At 50.8% G+C, this 27,954-nt stretch overlaps 1 protein-coding gene and 1 long non-coding RNA gene across 2 annotated transcripts; one reads left to right on the top strand and one right to left on the bottom strand.

Moving 5' to 3' along the window:
• The first annotated feature begins 988 nt into the window (after window positions 1-988).
• On the top strand, window positions 989-18,274 carry LOC121036906 (annexin A8). Its single transcript, XM_040485658.1, has 12 exons — window positions 989-1,123; window positions 5,907-5,997; window positions 7,008-7,102; window positions 8,471-8,584; window positions 9,343-9,433; window positions 10,188-10,267; window positions 10,771-10,830; window positions 11,362-11,455; window positions 11,706-11,801; window positions 13,505-13,563; window positions 14,702-14,824; window positions 17,402-18,274. The coding sequence occupies exons 1-12, from the start codon at window positions 1,103-1,105 to the stop codon at window positions 17,459-17,461; spliced, it is 984 nt and encodes a 327-aa protein (XP_040341592.1). The 5' UTR covers window positions 989-1,102; the 3' UTR covers window positions 17,462-18,274.
• LOC121036907 (uncharacterized) lies at window positions 7,862-11,404 on the bottom strand. The gene is made up of 2 exons (XR_005793527.1): window positions 11,316-11,404; window positions 7,862-8,080 (listed from the first exon to the last, which is right to left on the bottom strand). It is a non-coding gene; the product is annotated as an uncharacterized LOC121036907 (long non-coding RNA).
• Window positions 18,275-27,954: the final 9,680 nt, after the last annotated feature.

The following is a 27,954-nucleotide window of genomic DNA, read 5'->3' as shown; positions in this document are numbered from 1 at the left end:
AAAGAACAGCCTGGGACACCGTGCGTGTGGAGCAAAGAGTATTGGACTCAGGGTCAGGAAACCAGAGGATTTTTGCATCAAGGGTTCACTCTTATCTGTTACCCTGAGAGGTTTCACTAAATATGAAACAATCACACCACTGTGGGGCTATTTTTCGCTCAGGGGTTCTGGAAGCCCCGGGAGAGCCTCCCCAGGATGGAGGGGCCTCACGGTAACCCTGAGCCACTGTGTTTACCCTGAAGGGCGGGTTAAGAGTTGGGTAGAAAGAGTGTGCTGCAGAACATTCTAGTCAGGGGACCCAGGGAAGTCAAGCTCCAGAGAGGAAAAAAATGAACCTCTTCCCTGGGGAGCTGGCTCCCTCCCTCGGCTGGCGTCCTACGAGGCCCAGCACAGAGCAGGCGCAGAGCAAGTCAGAGAGACCTGGTGGATGACAGCTCAAGAAGCAGGATTTGTGCAAAGGATCTGAACACTGGAGCCTCTTTCTCACTGTAGCACATGGCGCCCACACCTGCTTTTGGGGTTGAGGCAAAGAAAAAGGGGGACAGAGTGCACGCAGTGATTAAAGAGGTGTCCAGACTTAGAGACACCCCAATAAATGGAGGCCGCCAGTGCCCATGTCCTTTGCCGGGCTCCCCGCTGCCCTGTTAATGGCGTAGAAAACTGCGCCATAAAAGAAAGGGAGATGTGGTTTCCTTCTTTTTTTTATATAGATCGGATCTAGTAAGGATAGTATGAAACTACAGCCATGTTTACTAAGTGGGGACTTCAAAGGTCGGGACTCAGAATTTCCAGTCTGCGCAACAGCCACAGCCCAGACGTCTGGCAGCGAGTGGCAGAATTCCACAGGCAGGCCGGGGCGGTGCCTGGGTGCGGCCTGGGAGCCACAGGAGGGACCCAGAGCCAGGCAGAGCCCAGAGGGAAAGGGAGGGAGGCGGGGGCGGCGCAGGGTGGGGCCTGGGGCCTTGCTTGCACCACCACACCCAACCCCAAGCAACCCGGCCTCTCTCCTCTGGAGGGCCAGTCCTGTGCCTCTCGGAGCGGAGGGAAGGTGGACCGGTCCTACTTCGTCTCCCTGGGGAAAGACGATCGAGAGGCGAACAAGATGGCCTGGTGGAAAGCCTGGGTAAGTGCGGAGCAAGCAGAGGTGGAAGGTTGGGTGCCTGCAGGGTGTCGGTAGACAGAAGTCAGCTCAGTCAACAATCACGCTGCCTGCCGGCCATGCACCAGACTGCCCACTGAGGAAGCAAGAGAGAAGAGACTGTCCCAGCCCTAGAGGCGCTCACAGGAGAGAAGTTGTGTGTGTGTGTGTGTGTGTGTGTGTGTGTAGTGGGGGGCGGGGGGCAGACAGATAAAGGAACCCTGAAATGCACTGAGGGGAACTGAGAGGCTGGGGAAGCCCAGAGGACAAGCCCCGGCAGGGAGGGGTCAGGCTGCTCGAAGCTACGGGTTATCATGTGTGAGTCATATGTGCATGCGTGTGGTATGTGTGCACATCCGTGTGTTTGAGGAGAATCAAGCAGATAGTTCCTTGCAGAGGGAACACACACACAAAAGCCCAGAAGGGTGGGCAGCTTGGCTTTGGAGAGAAGTGGCTCCAGAGAGGGTCCTGGGTGAGAGGAGAGAGGAATGGGGGCAGAGAGACCTAAAGAAGCAGGCAGGGCAGGTCCTAAAAGGCCTCGCATGGCAGGCCAAGGGGCTTGGGCTTTACCTTAAGAGTAATGGGGAGCCACTGAAGACCCTTGAGATGATGAGCAACGTGATCAAATTGGCTGAAGGAGGATCCATCAATGCCTACACCTTAGGGCATGGGAAGGCAGGCAGTCCTCTGGGGATCAGTGGTGTTTATTCGTCAAGACTGAAGAAAGAGAAGAGAGGGCAGGAGGACCTGGCCCACAGGGGCCTTGAGTGGCTAAAATCCATGCTTTATAGAGTCATGGAGGACTGAGGCAGGGAAGACAGCACAGCCTGTCCCCAGGTCTCCTGCGTCCCAGCTGAATTAACAGATTCTTGGGAGTGTTTCACCTGGCTTTGAGTCTGAGGCCATCTCATGCAAAGGAGTTGAAAACACAAGACAGGGACAAAGAGGGCAAGCAGATGACACCTGCGGGTGACATTGTGCCCAGGCACGACTCCTGCATTTCACCCCCAGGCACCCCAGGACATCAGGGCTGCTCTTTCCATTTTACAGATGAGAAAACTGAGTCTCAGAGACACTGGGTGACTTGCTCAGTCCCACAGCTAGCAGGCAGGGATCTAGCTAGAATTCAGGTCTCTCTCCACCCCCGTCCCCAAGCTGTCTGTGAGGGGCAGTGGGTGACCCAGGCTTATCCCGCTTCAGGAAATCTCTTTGCCACAAATGTCTCAACCCAGGAGTTGTTGGGTTCAGACAAACCAGGCCTGGACAGAGAGGAAGCTAGTGGCAATGGTGGGGCAGTTGTCTGGGCCCTGGCAAAGCAGCCAGGACAGGTCAAGGCGCTACAGTAGCCTCCAGTTTTGGCCTGGCCTGGCCTGGCCTGACGCAGACGTGGCAGGGAGAGCCCGGTGTTGGGCACTTTTCCACTGTCAGCTGCTGGCCTAGCCTGCCTGGCTCTGGGCCTTGCTCTCAGTGTGGCAGGAACCCCAGGCAGGTGAAGCCTCCTTGCGGGGACCTGCCAACCTGGCAGGATAATGATGACCTTCGCTGAGCACCTATCATGTGCCAGACATCCCTCTAAGCATCTCACAATCAATATCTCCCTTGAGCCTCGTCCCACCTCTACAATGTAGATGCCAGTGTCCTTATCCACAGATGAAGAAACTGAGGCACAGGAGGCTCAGCAGGTACCCAAGGTGGCCATGCTAGTAAGTGCTAGAGTCTGGGTTAGACTCTGAGAAACCCATTTCCAGAGCCCAAACGGTGGAACTTGGCTGCCCCAAAACCAGTGGGGGAACTGGTTTGGGTCAGCAAGATCGCAGGTAGACCCCACCTGGGACAGCTTGAGCTGCCAGCGAAGACCAGGCCCAGGACTGGGGTGGGGGTGGGGGTGGGGGGTGGCTTGTGAAAGATCAGCTAGAGGGTGCCTGTCTGTGCCTGTCTCACTGAGATGAGGTCCTGTCTCCCAAGGCAGCCTCATGACGAGGGAGGGTAAAGGTGTGGCGGCTTCCCTGAACAGAGCTCTTACAGATAGAGTCTCAGGCAGGGTGGTCATCCTTTCGGTGAAAATGTTCCTGTCTGGACAAGCTCACTCCAGGCAGGGGGCCCAGACAGACTCTTCCTCCAACAGCGCGGTGTTTCAGATAGGAAGATCTGGAGTTCTATCCCTCCCTGCTTATATTCGGGGGTCTGATTCCAGATAATTGTACTTTTTATCCCCTAAAACCTCGGAGTGGGCAGAGAGGCTGAGGCTTCTTAATCCTGCAAAATCACCACCCCCCTGGGAGCGACTAACACCACCGCCCGAGCTGACCTCAGACCTGCTGAATGGGCTGCTCCCCAGTGACTCAGTCACTGCACGTTTACTGCCAGTTTGGGGGCAGGGAGAAAGCCCCTCACGGGTGGCACCCAGAGCTCGAGCCCCCAGAGACCCTGTGGGCAAGGCTTCCTTCAGTGAAGGGTTCTAGGGAAGTTCACTGTCTCGAAAAGGTGGAGTCATCAATAGTCATCATTGAAAGAGGGAAGTACACAGAGCTCAACTTCTGAGTCAGATTCTGGGACCAGTGCCGACACCACCACCTACTAGCTGTGTCACCTTGCCAAGTGCTCTGAGCCCAACTCCCTGTCCTATAAAATGGGGCATTCATACCTACCTAGTGCAAGTATCGGAGAAGTCAAGGAGTTGTGCAGCATTGCACTTACAACACCTACAGCATCTTGCACAGAGGGCCTGGCCCAAAGGAGATGATCAAATGGCTACGGGTAGTAACAGCAGCTCAGACTCCACAAACAAGGGATACAATGTATTCATGCACACAATTGGGCAACCTCTGGGACCACACAGGCTCTTCTGGATGGACTTTGAGCAAGGAAATGTTTCTTGTGCCTGGTGCTAAGAAATGAGATAGGAAAATTTGTTACCAGACATTGGAAATTCAACCAAAGGGTATAGAAAGCCTTTTTACCTCTTACTGAAAAGGAATATCCTCATATATACCCCACAGATGGCAATCTGCCCTGTATCTAATCAGGACAAGGAAGGAAGGAAGGAAGGAAGGAAGGAAGGAAGGGAAAGGAGGGAGGGAGGGAGGAAGGAAGGATGGATGTGGTGATTAAATGGGTGGATGGATGGGTGGATGGATGAGTGGATGTGGCTGTTGAATGGGTGGAGAATGGATGAATAGATGAATGAATGAGTGGGCTGGTGGGTGGGTAGGTGGGAAAGTAGATGAGTGGATGAGGGGCAGATAGAAGAAGTAGGTGTGTAAGTGCACAAGAGACCAAACACAATGGGACTAAACTCCTTTCCGTTGAAGGATCTCTTGAGTCTTCTTCAGATTCCAATGTCCAATCTCCCTTCACTCCTCTACTATCCCTTTCCCGCAAACACATACTTAAAAAAGATCATTCATTTGCATCTGTGAAATTCTACAGGGCACAAATCTAAAGAGCCTTCGGGCAAGCCCTGAATTAAAGATTTGGCCCAGGTCAAGGGCCCAAGTGCTTTGGTTATCTTGTTTATATCACAATTTTCAGAGCACCATGCAGCTCTTTCTAAACCTAACCTTCTGTCCTCCATGAGCCTGGGGACTTGCAAAGACCCTAAGCTGTCAGGATGCTCAGCTGGGTGCCCTGACTCTCTACCTTCTTCTAAGTACCCGCTTCTCAGAAAGGAGGCAGCTTGAGCTCAGACCATGCCTCTCTTCCCAGCCTTGTCTGCCCACTCTCCAGGTAGCGCGTTCAACTCCATGAAGCCTGTCCTCGCTTGCTCATTGTCCTTGTGGTTTGGGGTGCATTGTCCTTTCCCACTGCCTGTCAACCGTGCTGGAGGGAGCTGGGGGGGTGTGGTAGGTGTGGCCTGCTCCCTGCCCTCAGATGGCACTAGCTGGGAGAGGCCTGGCCTGATCGGAGCCCACACCCCAGGGCAGGGGCAGGGGCAGGAGAGGTTATGTGGCTCCCTCCCACAAGCTGTGGTTCTGGGTGGTGCCAGCCTATTAACCAAAGAGCGGTTCTGTGGAGGTGATCTGGCAGTCCCACAGAGTCCAGAGGAGAACCACTGACTCCTCACAACCAGGCCAGGCAGGCTGTGGTCTCTCAGGGAACCCTCACTTAATAGTAGCTTCCCCACACAGCTGACTCCTGGGTGGCTGGCCTGAGTCAGAGACCCCCCAGGAGGTCTAACCCCAAGCTACACGTCATAGGATATACTGCCATTCGTGTTCCTTTGTACACACACCCTGCAGCCCCCCCCCCCTTCTCCTCCCAAGCTCCCATCATCTCAGGTAAACCTCCTCCCCAGCCTCAGGATTCTTCTCACAAAAGATCCAAGAACAGGTCTGGTGAGAAGGTTGAGGCAGGGAAACTGTAAGCCTCTTCTGAAGGCAGCCAGGTGGGCAGGAGCACGTCGTGGTTAATTGCCCTTGTCATCCCAATAGAACCATTGCTGGACTCTGAAGGAGGTCCCCCCAAGCCCCTGCTGCTCCTTTCTCAGGCCAGCCCCCCATCCTAGGACCTCCTTCTTGTTCTTCCCTCCTCCCGACACCAGAGGCTGGGCGGCGGCTCTGAAAGTGGCCACAGTGCCAGCCACCTTCACAAGTCTGTGTCCCCCAACCCCCCAGGGCTGGCGCTGGCACCGAAAGCTGAGATCCTCCACCAGTGGCCCGCAGAGGCTGAACTGTGCGCTCACCCAGCAGGGGCAGCCTGCGAGGTGGGCTGGCAGTCTGCTCTGCCTTCCCTGCCTTCCCACTTTGAACAGGCCTGGGTTCTTTTACAGATTGAACAGGAGGGTGTTACCATCAAGGGCAGTCCCCACTTTAACCCAGACCCCGACGCGGAGACCCTCTACAAAGCCATGAAGGGGATTGGTGAGTGGACGTCCTCCGCCTTCCCTCGGGAGCGCCTGCCCGCTCTGCTCAAGACCGCTGCGTTCACGGCTCTGCAAAGGGGATGTCAGGGGACAGCCTGGGAGTCTGGGACTGACTCCCGGCACCCAGAGAAGCACACAGGCCCCCTCCCCCAGCCCTGGTCTACATGCGCCCCCACCCCCCAGGGCAGGAGGAGGGGAAGGGTGGTTGTGCCTCCCTGGGCGGGAAGAGGAGGCCATCTGCTGTGCGTGCCTACGCGTCCCTGGGTGGGCAACTTCACCCGGCTCGGTCTGAGGCTTCTCGCAGAATGGCCTCAGGAACTCTGGACCCGCCTGTCACTGTCTGTAAGTTTTGGAAGGGATGAAGCTGAAGGTTCTGTAGGGCTGAACTGGGACACTCAGCTTCCCCCCTCTGCTTGGGCTGGGCACAGGGGGCCTCCTTCCTCGTCTCTGGTGTGCACGTTCCTGAATCCAGCCAGGGCCTGGAAGCACCGTTTCTAGGTGAATCTTGACAGCATGCTCATGACCTCTACTTCCTGTGAGATCTCTGCCGTCATCTCCACTTCCCAAAGGAGGAAAGGGATGCTCGGGGAGATGAGGCTGCTTGCCCACAGGCTGCTGGGATGGGACTAAGATCCAGTTTGCCAGGCCCTCGGTCTTATTTCTCCCCACTGCCATTAGCACAAGAGAAGACAGGATGGGAGGTCTCACTGTCCAAGCTCCAAAGGCCCCAGGCGACGTCCAGAGCAGACCAGATGACCAGAGGGTCCTCAGATTCTATCACCCTGAGACTGGCCCCAGGCAGCACCCCAACACTGTGTGGGTAGGAGGTGGGGAAAGGGGAAGGATTTCCGGCCTAGGTGTCTTATCGACACCATGAAATCGTCAGGTTTTGGAGCTATCTAGGAGGTGTGTGCCCACTTCTTGGCCACCAGGCAGCTTCCCTCCTTCCTGCTCAGCCCCCAGCCTCCCTGGGAGCAGTGGGGGTGCTCACACTGTGCCCCCCTGCAGGGACCAACGAGCAGGCCATCATCGATGTGCTCACGAAGAGAAGCAACGCACAGCGGCAACAGATCGCCAAGTCCTTCAAGGCACAGTTCGGCAAGGTAGGGGTGGGACGGGAGTCCGGTTTCCTCGGGGGGGGGGTGGGCGGGCACTGCTGTGGCTGGAGACAGCCTGGGGGGGTTGCAGCTCTGTTCTGGGTGAGGCCCTTGTCTCGAGGCCAGCTTCTAGAACCATGGGGCGGATAGGGCACGCTTACACCAAAAATATTATTAATTGCTTATCTGAAGTTAGAATTTCACTAGCCATCCTGCGTTTTATTGGGAAAAGCTACCTATGGCTCCTCACACCCCTGGCTTGGTGTCAGACCTTCTACAGTCCAGCCTGCCCACCTCCTCCTCTCCACCCCGTCTCTCTCACCGAGCTCCTTGACGTTGGCTCCACAGCCCTGTCCTTGAGCTGTTTCCCGGCCTCTGTACCTTGCTCACCCTGTTCCCACAGCCTGGAATGCCCTTCTCTTGCCCACAAACAGAGGTGCAGGCCAAGCTCCACTCCGTTCTATGGCACAGGACTCTCCCTTCATTTTGGAGCTTCTTGTGCCCCGTGCCTCCTCCCTCTGCCTCGAGGGAGCTCCGGGGAGCACACAGGCTGGACCCTTCCTCTCTCCCTTTTCCTTCCTCCAGCCCGGGTCAGAGCCAGGCACTGGGGCACTAGCCAAACACAGGAACAAAGGCACACATAGCCGTGGCTGGAGGAAGCCTCCACCAACGCATGTCATGAGTTGGAAGATTTGACGCAGGAAAGTGAATGATGAAGTCTAAATATTCCAGGGGGCACCAGTGTCCTTTTAACTTTTTTTTTTTAATTTCTTTCTCTTAATCTTCACAACTGGCATTATTCTCTGCATTCAGCATTAGGGGAAACTGATGTTTTAAGAGGTAGAATAAGTGACCCAAGATCCCAGAGCCTACAGGCAACAAGGTTGGGATTTAAATCCAGGTCTGACAAGGTCCTTGGTCCTTTGCTGTGTCGTGCAGATCAGCTGGGTGTGGTCTCATGGCTTCTTCTGGAGACCAGTGTCCCTAGAAGGAGACACACATGAGATAGATTCCTTAATTCAATCATGCATCTATTCAGTGCCCATGGGGTGTGACGGGATTTGATGATGAGCAATGAGAAATGTGTATTTCGGCCCAACACTGCACTGAGAGCTGAGTCGAGCCACACACATCTCTCGGCCAGTCCCCTAAGCAATGGTATAAAGCAGGAGCATCTCTGTCTCCATTTCACAGGTAAGGATGATGATGCTCAGAGAGGCAAAGCGGTTGGCCCAAGAAACCCCAGCCAGCACCAGCGCGTGGCAGAGCCCACAGGGGAGTCCAGCCAGAGCCCCCAGGACTGGCTGGTACCCTGCTGTCCACACTCAGGTGGGCAGGACACCCAGAACATTGTCCTTCCTTCTCTTGCATTAGGATCTCACCGAGACCTTGAAGTCAGAGCTGAGTGGCAAGTTTGAGAGGCTCATCGTGGCCCTCATGTGCCCACCATACAGATACGAAGCCAAGGAGCTGCACGATGCAATGAAGGTAACTAAGCAGGTGGGGTGGGGGAGGGGCAGAAACACCTAGGAGGACTGGGTGGGGGCGCTGCCTGGGACACCTTTCCCAAGAGAGCCTGGCACTGGGAGCTCTGAGCTCCCCTTGAGCCACCTTTTGAAAAGACCGGGCCAGCTGAGCCTGCAGCCTGCTGCCCAGACTACCCCCACACCCAGACCGGCTGGCCTCTGCCGTCCCCCCCGCCATGAGGAAGCCAAACTCAGCACTTCTCAGGACAGCGCCAGACCAGGTGTGCAAGAAATAGAGAGCTACGTCTGCGGTCTCTGCCTGGTCTCTCGGATTTCCTATTACTCCCACTTCTCCTTCCGCCCTCGCAGATGATCAAGGAGCGAATCAGGGTCCGGCTAGAAGAATCATCTCCATAGAAAGGACACTCACTGAGTGTGCGGCCCCAGCATTTGACATCTGTTATCTCTAATCCTCCTTCGGGGTGGGCAGCTTTTTATCCCGAGGAGAGAAGCCTTAGGCTCAGAGAGGTGGAGAGACCCAGCTGGAGACCAACCAGCATGGAGGGCAGAGCCAAAACAGAACTTTCCCATCGCCTCACCTGCCCACAGGATCCACCACTGGAGACGAACACGTGCGACTTCCTCCAGAAACACCCCCCAGTGAAGGCCCCCATCGGAGGGGGCAGAGCAGTGACCGGTTCTGCCTCTAGTTAAGAGGGTGTGGACAGAGCAGGAGGGCACGGGCAGAGCTCTCCAGCAGACAGAGGTTTTTATCCACAGGGCTTGGGAACCAAGGAGGGCGTCATCATTGAAATCCTGGCTTCTCGGACCAAGAACCAGCTGCAGGAGATAATGAAGGCTTACGAGGAAGGTGAGGGAAGGTGTGAGGCCTGAGGTCGAGGCTCACTTGGAAATGGCCACAAGCTTTGGCAGCCTGGCAGGGGATGAGGGACAAGCGGTGCACTGAGCCACACTGGAAGAGACCCTTTCTGGGCCTTTCCACACATGGGTGCTAAGCACCTACTGTATGCCCAGTCCTGTGCCTGATGGTCTCTAAGCCCCCTGAAGCCCACGGGCTGCTGGGGGAGAGGGGCACGCACCCTAAACTCTCTGTCCCTTGAGGGCATGGCAGTGCGGTGGGCCCCGGGCTGTGTCCGTGCTGGATGGGGCTGGCTCCTTCCTGGCTGGACACAGGCTGACCCTGGGGACCGTGCGGGGGCCCCATTGCAATGGGGGGTGTAGACCACAGGCCAGCTATCATGGAGTCTGCAGGATGCAAGGCAAACGGAGGCCAGCATGTCCTCCCCGTGGTCTGCCCAGTGGGCAATGTGCCTGAAGGCTCTGGCTTTGCCAAACTGCACATGAAGCAGAGCTCAGGAGGCAGCCCCTGGAGGGGCTCTCTGGCCTGACCCACCTTTGCAATCGGAGCTGGGCTGGCAGTCTGCGTTGCTTCCTCATTCTGAGTGACCACCAGGAGGTGGGGCCTCTGCCATTCAGACACCTGGGGAGTATGTCCACTCCACGTGACTCATTCTTACCAGAAGGCTTTAACTGGGGGAAGCGCGGGGAATGGGGCTGGGAGGAGGAAAGCGGGTCTGTGCCTCACGGTCCTGTCTCCCCTGCAGACTATGGGGCCAGCCTGGAGGAAGACATCCAGGCAGACACCAGCGGCTACCTGGAGAGGATCCTGGTGTGCCTCCTGCAGGTATCACAGCCCAGGCTGCTGGGAGCCCCTTGCCTGGAGGACCCCATCAGCTGGGCCCCGGGGAGCAGTTCTTGGGCAGAGCTACTGGGGTGGGGTGGAGCGAGGGCCGAGGTACAGCCCCAGCGGCCTGGGCTCATTGGGTACCTACCTCCCTGCGTGGTTGGAGGATTCTCACACCTGCACCTCCCTGACAGCCACATGGGGGCGCCGTAGAACTGGGAGGAAAGTGCCCTGTCCCCTAGGGGGTGCTTCACACACACAGCCCTTGCCAGGCACTCTGCTTACCTCAGCTCACTGATTCCCCCAGCTCCCTAGGAGGCAGCCGTTACTACTCTTATTTTACAGATGAAAAAACCTGGCCCCGGGCAGGGTAACTGGCCTGCTGAAGTGCCCATGGCCAGAAAGCTGTAGAGCCCTGCCTTCCCTCCTGCCCAGCTCTCCCCTCTGCCTCAGCTGCTCTGCTGGGCTAGCCTGCCTTACATCGTCACCTTTCCTGTTCCTAGGGCAGCAGGGATGACGTGAGCGGCTTTGTGGACCCAGGACTGGCCGTCCAAGATGCACAGGTGAGGCTACATACACCCTCAGCTGCTTCTGCCCTGCAGGCCTCCTGCCCCACCCTCTGCCATCTAGACTCCTGGGGCTGATGCCTGGAAGCCTCACTCAGCCCCTCTGCCCATCCGGGTTCTCTTTGGCACTAAGCTAGGCCAGGACGCAGCCCCGCTCTCTGCAGACCTTTATCTCCTTGGTGTCCCAGGAGGAAAGTGAGGGTGTCGGAGACACTCAGAAAGCAAGAAGGGGAGTGACTTGGGAGGGGTCCACTGGAGCTCTGTCCTGGAACAGCCCAATCTGGGACTCTAGGCCTCTGAGGACCCACTGGGCACATTCAGATCGCCATAGTTCTGCCTGCTGGCAGAGTGCTTGGAGATGCCCAGAGGCAGAGCAAAGCCCCAGGGGGAGGCAGGGGAGCTGGCAGAGTGGCTTCTGGCCCGGTATCCAGAAGGGATTTTAACCGACCTGGTGGGTGGGTCGGGGGGCGGGGGGACCTCACTTCCTTGCTCCCCTTCACTGGCTTGTTGCGGCTGTCCCAATGCTAGGATCTGTACGCCGCGGGCGAGAAGATTCACGGGACTGACGAGATGAAATTCATCACCATCCTGTGCACACGCAGTGCCACGCACCTGATGAGAGGTACCGGGGAAGGAAGGAGGCAATGTAAGGCGGCGCAGGGCGCCCTGGCCACAGGGCCTCTCCCTTCATGCTATCCAGTGTGCATCCTTGTCTAGTCATGCAGCTGGGGTGAGAGCCAGGGAAAGGGACCCTTTCCCCGGTAAACAGGTGGAAGTCAGGGGCGGCACGTGGGTATGCAGTCTCTGATCTGAGACGCCGGGGGTGTCGCACTGAGACCGCATATCCCTTAAGAGAGGATGTCTCTCTACAGTGTTTGAGGAATATGAGAAAATCGCCAGCAAGAGCATTGAGGACAGCATCAAGAGTGAGACCCACGGCTCCCTGGAGGAGGCCATGCTCACAGTGGGTAAGAGATGGGGCTCGGTGCTCAGACACGCGGGTGTCCACAGTCACGGGACTCGGCAGTGGGGCAGTGCCCGGGGTGGCAATAGCAAGCAACTGGGTCCCTACGTCCACCTTCAAGGGACCACCGCTGGCCACCTCCAGGCCACGCACATGTACCCTTCAGCCCAGGACACTGGAATTATTCTACCCCCCGTGTCTTCCGTGTGGCGTGTCCCACCAAGGACTATTCTCGGTACTGCCCACGTAATCCCTGTGCTATGTGAGTGTGAGTGTGAGTGTGAGTGTGAGTGTTAGTGTGAGCAGGAGGCATGTGAGAATAAGTGAGTATGTGAATGTGTGTGTGCATTTGCAGGATTATGTCAGACCCAGGGCCTGTGCTCCCCTCCAACAGCCACACGGGGAATATTCTGGATCTGGCTGTGAAGCCCTGAAGAAAGCCACCTGTCTAGACCTGAGCCAGCAGCCTAGTCTCTTCCTTGGTTGCTCATCGAAGAAATGATGATGCATAGTTGGAGTCCAAACTGAGTGATTGATGGGCTGATGCTGGGGAGCACTGAGAACCTTCCCTAAAGCTTGACCACATCTTGGGGGCCAGAACTGAGATCACAGGGAGGGGAACCGTGGCACAGCAAAGAGCTGAGGCCCAGGGGCAGAGGGACTTTTCCTCTCCTCCCTGCCGTGATGGAGCCAAGGTCAGGGCCCCGGGGCTAGGACACTCACCTCCACACCAGGCTGTCCCCGTCCGGTGCTGGACAGTCAGGGGAGCTCCACGGTGTGCCTGGGTCTTGCAGGGTGGCCCGGGGCATCTGACACTCCCCAGCAGGCTTTGACCGCTGTGATAAAAACCCATCTATGTCGGAGCATCTCAGCATACCCCCCGCTCCAATCTCAGTGAGTCAGCCCCTGCATGGAGTTTGAACGACCTCCTGGTAAATCTTCGGACAGGGAAAAGCAGGGTGTGCAGTTCCCTCCTGTGCTGGCCGCTTCCTATTCTCCTTGAAGACTCCCATCATCCCCCTCGCAGATGAGGACTGGGTAAGGCAGGCAGGTCAGACAATGAAGTCATGCCAGGCCATCAGCAGGCTGTCGAACACCGGCCTACCTCAAGCAAAGCCCACACTCTTTCTGCTGCCCTGGGCTAGAGTGCCAACCTCCCTGACCCAGATGCCGAGTCTCTGCAGCAGCATCTATGAAAGCGAGTGTGGAGCCCACTCTCTGATGCCCTTAGTGCTCTGGGGCTGGGCCCCATCTGTCACATGGAAATTCAAATGCAGGGACCTTACTGATAAGCGACAGGTAAAGTGGACATTCCGAGGCCGGTGGTGACTATAACCATGGCTCTTCTGTGGAGCTGAGTGGCCGGATTCTTGGCAAAGCTGGCTCTGGAGTGTAAGAGCCTAGGGGCTGCCCTGGACAGAGCCAGGCTCCCACGGGCCGGCCCTGTGGACCCCAGTGCATTTACACCTCATGCTTTGCCTGCTTGCTCTGTGCCTTCGGACCTGTGCCCAGTGCCCCAGGCTTCCTTCCCTGTCCCGCCCCACCCAATGCAAAGCCTCTTGTTTTTGAACAAGGCAAAGCATAAATAAATAGGCCAAGAATTGCATAATGCTGGCCCTTAAGACCCAAGGCAGGACGTAAATAAATAAACATGTACACAATGCCACCTACAACCTCTAGTGTTAACAGAGCTTTCTTGTTTGTCAGTGAAATGCACCCGGAACCTCCACAGCTACTTTGCAGAGCGACTTTACTTCGCCTTGAAGGTAACTATTCTGCCTTTTGTGCCCTTTATTGTCAGCCCTACTCGGCACCAACTACAAAGCCAAGGTGTTCAGAGCCACTACTGTCTTCAACACTGTGTCTTCTATTATTCCAACCTCTTGTGATCAGAATGCTGTAGTTCTCAAAGGGCAAACTGAGTCCAGAGAAGGGAATCCACACCTCGTGAGGGTGAATCTGAGCAGGTGTTTTCGCAGGTGTTCATTGCACTGATCTTCTATCACAATCCTGTGAGACCTGTGTCATAGCTGCCATCCTAGAGATGGTGAAAGTAGGGCTTGTGGTCAAGGTCACACAGTTGATAAGTGGCAGAGTCTTGATTTGAACCCAAGCCAGGCCACCTGTCCTTTTTATCCCACCAAGTGACTTCCTGGAGAGAGCAGGAAGTCAAGGCGCCCTTTGAATGGAAATTCAGAGGGAGATTGTCACACACAGCACTCAACTTTCGTGTGCATCTCAGATATGCCAATCTGGGTTTGTCTGTTGTCCAAGAGGCTGCACTAGCCATTCAAACAGACATCCAAGCTACTTGTATCAGGTGAAGTTTCCGGCACCTGGAACCAAACTGGAAAATAGACATTCAAAGTGATTCCCTGAGACTGAAGTCAGTGGCCACCTTCTCTGATCTGTGCTTGTTGGTACCACCTGCAATTAGAGTCCTAAGTTCTATGGCCAGGAAGTGAGAGAGGGCATGGGGTTCCCTTGGCCATCTGACATGAGACTAGTCAAAGATGAAAGTAAGCAGGAAGGTCCTGCTTGTGACTTGGCCAGTTGAGCCGAGCTTCATGATGTCGCTACCCTAGGAAGATGTCGTATTCCTGTAGTGGTGAGTATTCTGTGCCTAGAGTCTGACGTGGCAAAGCCAACACACAGTGTACTTTGGGACATCTGGCTCCCAATAGGTGCTGATACGTGGGCCAGTGAGGGAGAAGAGATTGAGGGAATGGAGATCCTGAGCTATGAAAGTACCCCTCTCAGTGCTTCACCCGATGAAGCAGAGGCTCATTCCTGCATCTCCATCCCCCCGTAAGGCCCCCTGCACCCAAAGCACAGATGCGTCCCTCATCACAGAGATGGACCAGAAGGGCCAGCAGTGATTGTTGATTGCTGCGTCTTGTCCAGGGAGCAGGGACGCGTGATGGAACCCTGATAAGAAACATCGTTTCAAGAAGCGAAATTGACTTAAATCTTATCAAGTGTCAGTTCACGAAGATGTACGGCAAGACCCTCAGCAGCATGATCATGGTAAGCCATGAGTTCCTGATTCTACCACTAGTTTGAAACAGAGGCATTACTGGGAGGCCTGGATGCTGTGACCAAAGTCCTAAGTCACATGTGTCCATCCCTTCCCAGTGGGTGTCACACTTGAGCATTCATTGCCATGCAGTGTGTACAGGGATTGGCAAGGGGGTGAGTGTGGCTAGGGCTGGGAGGGGACTTGGGCAGGTGCGCACAGACCAGATCATGGAGGCCCGTGTACATCACACCCGGAGCTGGCTTTGCGTTCGAGCTATGGTCGTCCCTTTGAAAATGACACACTGAATCCTTTCAGAGGGAGAAAGCCACATCCGAATGTCAATGACAGTATATAGTTTGGTAGGAATTGAGGCAGTAGCTTTCAAATCTAGACTTCACATCTAATCCTAGCAGCATGATTTTAAGGAGATAAGTCAGATGGGCTCCAGCACACTACCAAACCAGATGCTAGTCAGTAAACCTTCTGGACCCGAGAAAATGCAGTGATAATCACACCGCTGTAATTTTGTAATAGCTCTTCTAGTTATTAATGCAAATGAGGTCTTGACAGTTTCATGAGCAGAAGTCAAACCTCGAGAAGTATACCCCTAAGTCTCCATTGGGTCAAGTCAAGTCTCTAGTTATTCTACAAATATCTGTTGTCAGCCACTCTTTCCAAGAAACACATAGCTCACAGTATGGTAAAAAGACATTTCTACTTTAAAATGTCTTAGGATGGGCCAGGGGCAGGTGGGGGTGAAGGACCGTGGGATTATTCTATGTTTTGTTTTTGGCTTTCCAGCCAGTGTTGTCAAAAGACAGGAGGGCTGCCCAAAACCCAGCCCTGGCTCCTGACGTGTCACCTGCAGCAATGGCTTTCCCAGCCTCCAGTCCCAGGAGAGTGTTAGGGAAATTTTCAACCATACATGGTTTCTATGGCGCTGGGGAAATGTCTCTACCTTCTCACCATCACAGTTAGATTGAGCCACGGTCAGACTTCAGAGGAACAAAAACACTGAGCGAAAATGATCACTTTGATGCATCCAGTGTGTAGACTTCATGATGGAGACTTAGCAGGCTAATTAGCGCCTGAAAAATATCATCGATGATCTAGTCCCCCGTCTAGACATACAAGAAAGCCCGCCCTCGTTAGGTTTTGCCTACTGTTGTCACTTACGAAAATTTACTTGGAATTGCCAAATATTTTCTTTTTAATATATACCACTCTCTGTAGTTGTCATCAAAGCAAAAATGATGCCCAAATGGTGATATCAGCATTAAAAACTTCTGTATAGAAATTAATAGAAAAATTAAAAAAAAAAAACCATGGATAACTTTATACCCACACATTTAAAAAGATAGGCACCATGAATAGTTTTCTGAAAAAAAGCAAAATAACACAGAAACAAAAATGCTACATTACAAAAATTGTTTTGTGAATAGTAAAAGAGGAAGGAAGGAAGGAAGGAAGGAAGGAAGGAAGGAAGGAAGGAGGGAAGGGAGGGAGGAAAGGAGGGAGGGAGGGAGGGAGGGGGAGGAAGGAAGGAAGGAAGAAACTTTAAATGTGGTTAAAAATCTACAAGAAAATTTCACGCCCAAATGATTGCACAAGCAAAGCTGACTAAACCGATAAGGACTCGGTGATTCCCATGAGGCATAAACTGCTGTAGCGCATAGGAAAGGGGAACTGGCCCACCCCTATCACTTATATCCTCACCCTCCCCTTTTCCTCAACTGCATAAAAAGGGAGTTGGTGATATGCCCTCCCCTGTTCTCCCTGGCTCTGTGTGCAGATCCTGGACCAGCCAGACCTATCAGGACCCGCCTCATAGCTAAGGAGGACTGGTAGACCACACATATGGGGTTCAGCCATTGGCCTTGTGGCGTCTATCCTATTGGGAGACAGCTGCTGCACCCCTATGTGAGCCACCTGCTATGCAGGCAAGCCCACGTTTCCCCTGCTAGTCACTCCTCAGCACATCTCAGCAACGCTCGTATCAGCATCAATGTCATCTGACAGATGAGCAGGAGTCTCAGGGTGGAGACAGGACTTGCCTCAGCCACAGGGTCAGTGAGTGACAGAGCTGTGGTCTGGGTTCTGCGTGGACCCAAAGCCGGGCTCTCACCACCTCCCCCACTGCCTCTAGGTATGTGGGTATGGGTATATGGCCCTGGGGGCCCTACTTCCAACCTCGGTTCCCTGATCTGCAGTAGGAGGTGTTGAATAAATGATGGGTCATGTCAAATAAATGAGTGGTGGGGTCCGCCCAGGTCCTGACATGGGGAAGTGTCCTGGGACAGCTGACGGGGGTAGGGGACCATCCAAATGCCTTCCTTGCTCCAGAGCAGAACTGTGTCTGTGATTCATTTTCTACATTAAGCTCCCCTGTACTCATAAGAGAATCAAAAGGAGATACAAAGAAATAGCCTGAAATGGAAAACAAGAAAAGGTGGGTGACATAGCGTGGGCCTGTGTCATGGGAACCCACAGGGGATGTGCCAGGTCTCTTCCCGAAGACCATGACTTGTAGTAATAACCGCAGCTGACAGATACCCCTGTGACTCTCTTGTCCCTCCTGTCCTCAGGGAGACACCAGTGGCGACTACAAGAACGCCCTGCTGAACCTGGTGGGCAGTGATTCCTGAAGGCTCAGAGTGGGGCAAAGGCCAAGAAGCCGGAGCCACAGGGCCTTGCCTGCTCAACCTTGGCCATGGATTGGGGGGGTGGGGGGGGGGCCCAACTTGCCTTTCAGTCTTCTGTCTCCCAGCTTCTAGTGCTTTCCAGCCAGCTTCTCTGCCTGGGGCTCCTCCCTCCACTGCCCCCTCCCCCAGTCAGTTGCGGGTGTGAGCACATTGCCAACCTGAGTATAATCTGGCCTGACAGACACCTTGGTGTGAAGGGGTTGTTTCTTCCTCCACACAAGGAGCTTCCCAAGCTGTGCCAGAGTCACCTGTGCCCAGGTCGCGCAGGTACACAGCCCCACCCCGTGTACTAAATCAAGATTTGCGAAGACCAGAGAATATGGAATTTGCATAAGCATCTCAGCTGATATGCCTCTCTGAAAGGCCACCAGGGAGGCCAGAGGAACCCATGTGTTTCAGAGCCCATGCATGTGAGCCGCTGAGAGAGAAACACACACATTCGGGCCCACTGGGAGGTCCCTCACATTCATTCACGAGCCTCCTCTAAAAACCCTTCACAACTTGAGGCTGTAGGTAGAATAAAAATTCCCTTGCTGTCTAACTAATAGAGAAAGCTGCAAATCGATGTCCCACCCCAGGGATGCTGTGTTCTGAGGGGCCCAGGCTTATCCAATCCTTGATCAAAGGAGCTGTTCTTTCCTCCTCTGACATGAGCAGGGAGCATCTCTCATTCCAACCAAATGGCAATGGCAGCTAAAGCTGAGATGTCTGGGTTGTGCTTTTCAGAATAATAAAGACTTGTACGTTCAAATCTAAGTGCCTTTGGATTTTTATCAGTGGCCAGACCAGGCCCAACTTAATTTGTCCGCGTTCATAAAAGAAATGTGATCTTTTTTTATTTTTTATTTTTTTAAATTTTTTTTCAACGTTTATTTATTTTGGGGACAGAGAGAGACAGAGCATGAACGGGGGAGAGGCAGAGAGAGAGGGAGACACAGAATCGGAAACAGGCTCCAGGCTCTGAGCCATCCGCCCAGAGCCTGACGCGGGGCTCGAACTCACGGACCGCGAGATCGTGACCTGGCTGAAGTCGGACGCTTAACCGACTGCGCCACCCAGGCGCCCCAAAATGTGATCTTTAAAAGCTTGTCATGGGGGTGAGGGGGGCGCTGAAACAAACCTGAGCACAGAGGTGGGAAAGGGGACATGGCCAGGGCACTGAAAGTGTCCTCTGTACCTTCAAATCACTTTTGCTAGAATAACCTTTTGGGCACTTCTGATAAAACAGACATAGTCCTCAGGTACTTTTACAGTTGCTCTGGGATTTTTTTCTTTTTTCCTTTTTCTTTTTAATGCATCTGTATTCTTAAAAATAATTTGGTGTCAGAATGGCTAACATTAACAACTCAGGCAACAACAGATGTTGGCGATGATGCAGAGAAAGAGGATCTCTTTGCATTGCTGGTGGGAATGCAAGCTGACGAAGCCACTTTGGAAAAACAGTATAGAGGTTCCTCAAAAAATTAAAAATAGAACCACCCTACGACCCAGCAATTGCACTACTAGGTATTTATCCAAGGGATACAGGTATGCTGTTTCAAACGGACACATGCACCCCAATGTTTATAGCAGCACTGTCAACAATGGCCAAAGGATGGAAAGAGCCCAAATATCCACTGATGGATGAGTGGATAAAGAAGATGTGGGATATATCTACAATGGAGTATTACTCAGCAATCAAAAAGAATGAAGTCTTGCCATTTGCAACTACGTGGATGGAACTAGAGGGTATTATGCTAAGCAAAATCTGTCAGTCAGAGAAAGACAAATACCATATGACTTCACTCATATGAGGACTTTAAGACACAGAACAGATGAACATAAGGAAAGAGAAGCAAAAATAATATAAAAACAGGGAGGGGGACAAAACATAAGAGACTCAAATATGGAGAACAAACACAGGGTTGCTGGATGGGTTGAGGGGGAGGGGATGGGCTAAATGGGCAAGGGGCATTAAGGAATCTACTCCTGAAATCATTGTTGCACTACATGCTAACTAATTTGGATATAAATGTAAAAAATGAAATTAAAAAATAATGTAAAAAATAATATTTTGGGGTCTGATCAGTTTGAGTTCAGCAAAGGAGGAAAAGGAGAAGCTAGGTGCTCCCTGATTGTAGCCTTGCCATAACTCTATAATGAAAACTGTTATCTGTACCTCTCTACAGGAAATCATATGTTAATAAACTCCCTCTCAATCCTCAGATCCAAGCTTCCTTATCCTCAGAAGCTAGACCTGGTCTCTTCCTCTGTAATACCAGCTGGTAGGGAAGGAGGACCTGATCTAGTAAACTGAGTTCGGCTTTGTCTCATGGCATGATTTGAGACATCATTTTCATTTGGCACAGGATTCTGTGAGCTGTCCTGTGGCTTTTCATAAATTCCTTTTCTGCTTAAACTGTCCAGAGTGGATGCTCTTGTGAGCAACTAATAAGTCTCTCTGTTCTGAAGAATCCATGCCCTTATGGCATCAGAGGATAATTACCTGTTTATGTGTGTCCCTCAAAAAGGCTAGGAGCTGGGGCGCCTGGGTGGCGCAGTCGGTTAAGCGTCTGACTTCAGCCAGGTCACTATCTCGTGGTCCGTGAGTTCGAGCCCAGCGTCGGGCTCTGGGCTGATGGCCCAGAGCCTGGAGCCTGTTTCCAATTCTGTGTCTCCCTCTCTCTCTGCCCCTCCCCCGTTCATGCTCTGTCTCTCTCTGTCCCAAAAATAAATAAACGTTGAAAAAAAAAATTAAAAAAAAAAAAAAAAAGGCTAGGAGCCCCAGCAGGGCAGGAACTTGGTTTTATCCATTCCTGAACATTCCATGCCTATCATATAACAGGCATTTGATGAATGTTTTTGAATGAACAAAAACAAACAAGAGTACAGGCTTTGGGGACAGAAGACCCAATTAGCCACGGGACCTGAATTAATCCTTCATCACCTCTGAGTCTAAGAAGACACCCTGGGCCTCTTAGACTCTGAGAGGAGGGAAACCTACTCACCAGCCCTAATGAAAATAGTCCTAAAAGATCTGATGGAGAAGACAGCTTCTCTCAACTCCTGTGACACCTGCTTAGCACCAGGCCCTGCTTCAGATTTTGACCATGCAATGACGAACAAGCCCAGCAGAGCTCAGCCCTTCCCACCCACCAACCACCAGTCCAGTGGGCCATGCAGACATGGCCAGAACCATATTGGGCTTGGCCTCTTCCATGTTTATCCTTGACTAGGGGAAGGGTCACCTTGCTGAGGACTGAATACTTGGGCAAAATCAGGATTGTCTTGGCAGGGAGTAGAGGGGGGAACACATTTGTGCTCAGCACCCTGTACTTTTGTTCCGTGGCCAAGCATTCTACCTGCAGCCAGGTTGGAGCTGACCAGGTAAGGCTTTGTAAGAAAGGTGATGCCTGAGAAGAATCTTTTTTTTCCCCTTAAATGTGTATTTATATTTGAGACAGTGAAAGCAGGGGAAGGGCAGAGAGAGGGGGACAGAGGATCTGAAGCGGGCTCTGTGCTGGCAGCAGAGAGCCCAATGTGGGGCTTGAACTCATGAACTGTGAGATCATGACCTGGGCTGAAGTAGGACACTCAACTCACTGAGACACCTAGGTGCCCCTTGAGCAGAGTCTTAAAGGATGACTCAGGCTTATCAGGTAGACAAGATAGAGGAGGACATTCCAGGCAGAGGGAGGAATGCAAACACAGCAGGGCAGATCTGGGCTCCATCAGACTACAGGAACCATGTGTTCAGGCCTCCCAAGGTGGGTGAGTCAAAAGATAAAGGTGTTTTCAGGAGTCACGTCAGGGAGGACTCAAGCTATCAGACTGAGAAGCTCAAAGGACAATGGGAGGTTTTAAGGGATCGGGAAAGGGAGCATCTGGGATGGATTTGGGTACGATTTCTGGCAACCCCACAGATGACGAGTTCACCTGCATGAGTCTGGAGCGGGCCCAGTGCTGTGGCCACTGCAACTACAAACAGTGATTCCCTCCAATCTCCCAGCCTAGTACCCTGTGGTCCTGAAGCTACTTCCCTAGGAGGAGACTGGCCTTGGCCACCTTCTGTCCCGGTGTGGGGAAATCTTTTACATGGTGTTGATGTAGCCCCAGGCCACTGCATCTTTGACCCTGTGGTGAGGAGCAGCGCTGACCTTCCATAGCTCCCCTTTCAGCACATTAACAGCTGAAATAGCTTGGTGGCTCTGGGCATGAGAGTGAGGGTCCAGGGACTTTCATGGCCCCATGTTGGTGTCCAAGTTTCCTCATGGTATTGGGCCAAAGTGGGCCCTGTCTGATGATGGCCCAGTGGCCTCTACCTTCGTTCCTCCACCAGCCCCTTCCTGGCCCTTGGGCTGTGATATGGCACCATCTTGAGGCCTCCAGCTTGGAGGGGTCACACTGGCTGGGCCTTCTACATCACCGGTAAAGGCACTGCTCTGCCCTCCTCTCCACCTCTCCACCTCTCCGTGTGACCACACATGACTTATAAAGCCTCCCGCTGCCGCTGGGAAGCCAATACACCACCACCTTTGCTGTCTGGACCCAGCACCGAATCCATGCTGCAAGGCAGCGCCTAGCTGGCCTAGAAACCTGCTCGCACAGTGCCCTCTTGTGGCTGAAAGGCTAACTGTCAGCCAAGAGCTGACCCCCACTGCCCAGCAGAGAAGGCTGAGGGACTGTGGAGGGGAAACCCTGGCCCTCTTCTTCATCACTATGTGGGGGACGTTCTGTGTTTTCTTGGACGCCAGCTCTAGTGGGCTGTGTGTGTGTCCTCACCGCTGAGCCGCACCCTTCTCCAATTAGGTTTCAAAACCACTTACCTATACGGACCCTCAGTGGGCCATTGCTATACTCTTTGGCCCATTTTGTTCCCTGGGGAGTGATCTGCCCAAGGCCACCTGGCTGGACACAACCAAGTTACATCTTGGGCTTCAAAACCCAAGTGCAGCTCCCACTGACTCTCTTACATGTTTCCCTTTAATTAGTTATTTTTTAAATATTAAATGTAACGTACACATCTGGTTTTTCAAACATCAGAAATAAAGCAAAGACATAAACTTAAAAGTTTAAAGGATAAGGGGGCGCCTGGGTGGCGCAGTCAGTTAAGCGTCCGACTTCAGCCAGGTCACGGTCTCACGGTCCGTGAGTTCGAGCCCCGCGTCGGGCTCTGGGCTGATGGCTCAGAGCCTGGAGCCTGTTTCCGATTCTGTGTCTCCCTCTCTCTGACCCTCCCCCGTTCATGCTCTGTCTCTCTCTGTCCCAAAAATAAATAAACGTTGAAAAAAAAATTTTTTTTAAGTTTAAAGGATAAAACAGAATATCTTAACCACCTTAGGGAAAGAAAATATTTCTTAGACAAGACACAGAAAGCAGAAACTACAATGCAAAAACACTGATAAATCAGACCTTATCAAAAATTTTAAACTTTGCCGATAAGAAAATAAATAGACAAGTCAAAGACTGGAGGAAGTATTCACAAAACATACCAACTAAGGGACTTCATGCCAGAATGTTTAAGAATTCCTACTTTGTTATATACCTGAAAGTTGCTAAGATAGTGGATGTTAAATGTTCTCACCACAAGAAAGAAACGGTAACTACGTGGCGAGATGCAGGTGTTAGTCCTATGGTGGCAATCATTTTGCAATATATCAGGGTATCAAATCAACACATTGTTCACCTTAAACTTACACAGTGTTATATGCCAATTACATCTCAATAAAGCTGGAGGAAAAACATTTTTCACAACTCAATAATAAAAAGCCCAATTCAAAAATGGACGAAAGACTTGAGCAAACACTTCCACAGAGGAATATATGCAAATGGCCAACACGCACATGAAAACTGCATGCTCATTAAAAATTTCAAACAGGCCCATCTATTTGGCTGGTGAGAAAGTAAATGATGCAATGGGTTAGAGAAAAAAAAAATGTGGTCGTTTCTCATAAATGTAAACATATGCCTTACTGGGTGCCTGGGTGGCTCAGAAAAGGAAGTGAGCTATCAATGCACATTACAGCACAGAAGAATCTCAGATACATGGTCCTGAACAAATACAGCCCAGCATAAAGGAACATATAGTGTATAATTCCATTTATATGAAAACTGATCTATAGTGAAAGAAATCAGGCTAGTACTTGCCCTGAGATTTGAGGGTGGGTTGAGGGGACAGAGATGAAATGGAAAGGGCACAAAAGAACTTTATGGGGTAGTGGAAATGTTTTAAACACCATAAAGGGTGGGCTACAGGCAAGTGTGAATTTGCCAAAACATAGGGAATTGTAAACCTTAAGAATGGTATGTGTCATTGTATGTAAAGTAGCCATCGATACAAATCTTATAGATGAAGCTTCTATGAATACTTGTATGCAGATTTTTGGGTGGACTTACATTAAAGTCTCTGAGAAATGCCCAGAAATGTGATTGCCGAATAACCCAGTAAATGCAAGTCTTTGCTCAATGGACATTTAGGGTGTTTGGGGGCTTTTGCTATTGGAAATAATACTCCAATGAATATTCTTGTAAGATTTGTTACCCTGCAGTCAGGCAATAGACTCCTAAAATATAGTGCATGGATCAAAGGTCATGTGGAGTTGTAATTGAGAGGAATTTTGCCCAATTGCCCCCAAAATGACATTTGCGTCATTTAAAAAAGAAAAGAAAAGAAAAGAACCGTTTCCTAATCCTCTCACTAACACAGTAAATTTTCACAATCTGATCACTGTCAATCTGATGGGTAAAGCATAATCTTCCTATGATGACAAACGGTTTTAAACATATGGTGCTTTTTATATATTTAAAAGCCCTTTGTATTGGTTTTTCTGTGAATTGCCAGCTCAGATCCTTCCTTTTAGTGGAGCTTAGTGAGTCAGCCGTGTTTTCCTCATCAATCCTCCCCCACTCCTGGAAGGGAATACCACATTTGTCTGCCCATTTATCAGCTGATGGACATTAGGATTGTTTCTACTTCGAGGCTGTTATAAATAAAACTGCTATGAATATATGATGAAAGATTTTGCATGTACATACATTTTCAAATTATTGGGTATATACTAGGAGTAGAATTGCTTGGTCATAACTTTTGATAGTTTGACTCTGATGTACCTAGGTGTGGATCTCTTTGGGTTTATCCTACATGGAGTACAAGGGGTGTTGGTTAACATTTTTCATCAAATTTGAAAACCTAATGGCAATTATTTCTTCAAATATTTGCTCTGCCATTTTTTAAATCTATCTCTCTTCTCCTTCTAGGACTCCCATTATGCATATGTTGGTATGTTTGACGATGTACCACAGGTCTCTGAGGTTCATTTTTCTTTTTTCTGTTCCTCAGAATGTATAATCTCAATTGACCTATCTTCAAGTGACTAACCTTCGCTAAATTCTCTCCTCTTCATGCTTAAATCTGTCTTGAGACCATTTAGTGAATTTTTCATTTCTTACTGTACTTTTCAACTCCAGAATTTCTATTTGGCTCTTTTCCATAATTTCTCTAGAGAAGTTTATTATATTCTCTGTTTGGTGAGATATCACCATACTTTCTTTTAGTTCTTTAGACATGGTTTCTTTTAGTTCTTTGAAGATGTTTATAGCAATTGGTCAAAAAGTCCTTAACAATAATTCCAATGTCAGAGCTTTCCCAGTGGTAGTTTCTAAAGACTACTTTTTTTTTCTGTGAATAGACCATTAGTTTCTGGGTTTGTTTGTTTGTTTGTTTGCATCTCTCATAATTTTTTCTTGAAAATTGGACATTTTTAATTATATAATGTGGCCAGTCTGGAAATCAAAACTCTTCCAGGGTTCTTCTTGTTGTTCTGCTGGTGTCTTTTCTGTTGGTTTGTTTGTTTGTTTCGTGATTTTGCTGGACTAATTATCTAAATTCTATATCCTTTCTCACACGTGGCTACTGATGTCTCTCACTGGTTAATTTAATGGTCACCTAATGACTGGACAGAGATTTCCTCTAGTACCTGAACCACTAAGACTCCCTACTTTTGCTATGAAAGTGTGTGTGTGTGTGTGTGTGTGTGTGTGTGTGTGTCTTGAGGTATGTCTTCAACACACCAGTAAGCAACTTCCAACTCTCAGTCTTTATTTCCTGCCTTCTCAGAGCCTCAAGGTCAATAATAGGTTAAGCCTTACACAGGATTTTCTTGGGTATATGTACAAACCAGCACACACATGTGGCCTTCTAGAATTCCAGGAACATGCCAGAGCTTTTCCAAGTCCCTATGGACATTTCATTCTCCAGTTTTGCCTTTTTAGTGCTTTGATCAGCCCCCTGTTAGCCCCAACTGGTATTGCTACCCCAAGCTGCTGATTGTTTTTGACAAATGCCCTCAGGACAGGGCTGTTTGCACAGAGTAAGCACTGATCCATGTCAAATAAAGATAATCCCTGAGAAGGGAGCTTTTCCAGGGAGCTGTCAGATCAAATAGTGACAATTCTCTGGGAATGGGGTTTTTTGGAAAGCTCCAAACCCATTCTGTCCTCTCCAGTGGCTGCCAGGCTGCTGGCTCTCCTTACGACGGCTGTGAGAATTTTGGTTTTCAAATGCACCATGGCCCTTGAAAGGAGGATGGGAGTAAGGCAAGTTAAAACACCACAAAACTTGCTATTCTTACCACAATTCACCCATTTTTCTTCAATTATACCCAGATTGTTGAAAGCCTTTGGTTAATTTCCAGAGCTCGGAAAAAGTTGACTTGGACAACTTTCACTAGTGTTCTCATTGCTTTTATGAAGATGTATATTTTCAGAGGTCATTATTCTGCCACTCTGGAAGTGCTTTTCTTGGTCTGAGATTTTGTGTGATTGTTCTTTAGGAGTTTTGTGGGGGTTTTTACCTGGTTTTTGAAGGGATGGTTTTTCACTGGAATTTTTTTTCTTTGAAGACAAACATTCATTTCTTAGCATCTGTTTCAGGGTTGACGACTCTATGTCAATTTTCCTTTCAGCCAATAAATTCAAGTCTTCTTTTATTTCAGGAAAGTTGCTTTGAGTTTTAACGCGAAAATTTTTTTTATATTCCATAGTTCAGGTTTCCCTAACCAAGAAGCAGAATGTCCTCCTCTGTTTGAATGGTCTCTGTCTTCTACTGAAGGATGCCTGTGTACCGCTTGCAATTCAAAAGAAGGCATCTTTGTGGAGACTTCTCTGTACCCAAGACAAAATTTAGAGACCTATCTGTGTTTCCAAACCAATGATAATTATAATAGTAATCATTAACATAAGGTAAGCACCTTATACTTCAAAATCTGATGCCATGTAATGACAACTCTCTTGTGAGATAGGTATTCATTTTACATTTGAAGATACAGCAAGTGGCTCAGAACACTTAGATAACTAGCCCACTGCCCTCCCCTTGCCCATGAAGTGCCAGAAGCAGGATTTGTACTAAGGAACATCCAACTCCAAAGTCCATGTGCTTCGACAAGATGGCTTAGTGATACTTACATCTGCCTCGACCAGGGCACCACCGATTGATCTGGGAACACTTGCTGGCTAATCATCCCTAAGATGAGAGACACTGGGAACAAGGTGAGGGCCAGGTCTATTCATCTTATTTAACAGGGCCCCTCTCAGAGCTTAGAATGGTTCAGTGCAAAGATAGCAAATGATGTGACATACAATGCCATTTCTCACCCTCTGGCAGGCATGGAGGGCTTTGCTAATTGAACATGGCATTCTTCCCCTCTGTGCTCAGTTAGGTCAGAATCTTCTAGACCCAGTTTTTAGAGCAGCCACTACCGATCTATTGGAGCTGACATGCAAGTTGAAAGTTATTTGCTGTCACTTATCTAAATAGTTCATGAAATGAAGAGGCTGAATGAACACTGAGGGAGGAGGCAATGTAGTGGAATAAGTGAAGTTCTCATAAAATGAGGAGGCTGAGTGCATGGGATCAATGTAGTCCATCAGAAATTTCTGGGGGAAAAAATCCTCAACAGTCCTAGGATCTGGGAGCTGAGTATGAATCTCAGAAAAATCCAGAAACTTCTGGTTATGGCCTGTGGCCCAGTCATGTAACCCTTATCTAATGGCACTTTTATATGAGTGCAACCAATTAAACCTATTTGGGGTCTGCTTTCTGTGTTGTTAAAACCCTCACGTCTGATTTTCTAACGGTCTCTGCTTCAACATTTGTTGCCAATAACTAATGCGCACAGCCTCAAACAAATGGCTCTCTGGTGAGTGGGCTTTGAAAATACCCAGGACCTCCCAGACTACATGGGATCGAGGTAATGAAATACCTTTAACCACCAAAAGCCTGGGATTGTCCTGAGAGGCCCAGGCCCAGGGAACAAGAAGAGCCTGTCCCCTCAAGCTTTGGTTCCAATACCCGCAGCTGCTTTGAAGATGAGAAGAGCAGCCAAGGCCCCTGATGGGAGGGTCAGAGGTTGGCCCTGCAGACCTCAGGGAGCCTTCAACCATGAAAGACGAATGGCCAG

The sequence above is a fragment of the Herpailurus yagouaroundi genome, unplaced genomic scaffold (genome assembly GCF_014898765.1).
Source record: "Herpailurus yagouaroundi ecotype Mexico unplaced genomic scaffold, PumYag 163, whole genome shotgun sequence".
Taxonomy (NCBI): Eukaryota; Metazoa; Chordata; class Mammalia; order Carnivora; family Felidae; genus Herpailurus; species Herpailurus yagouaroundi.
Note: the sequence above shows the minus strand (reverse complement) of the source record. Positions and strands in the feature narration are given on the sequence as shown.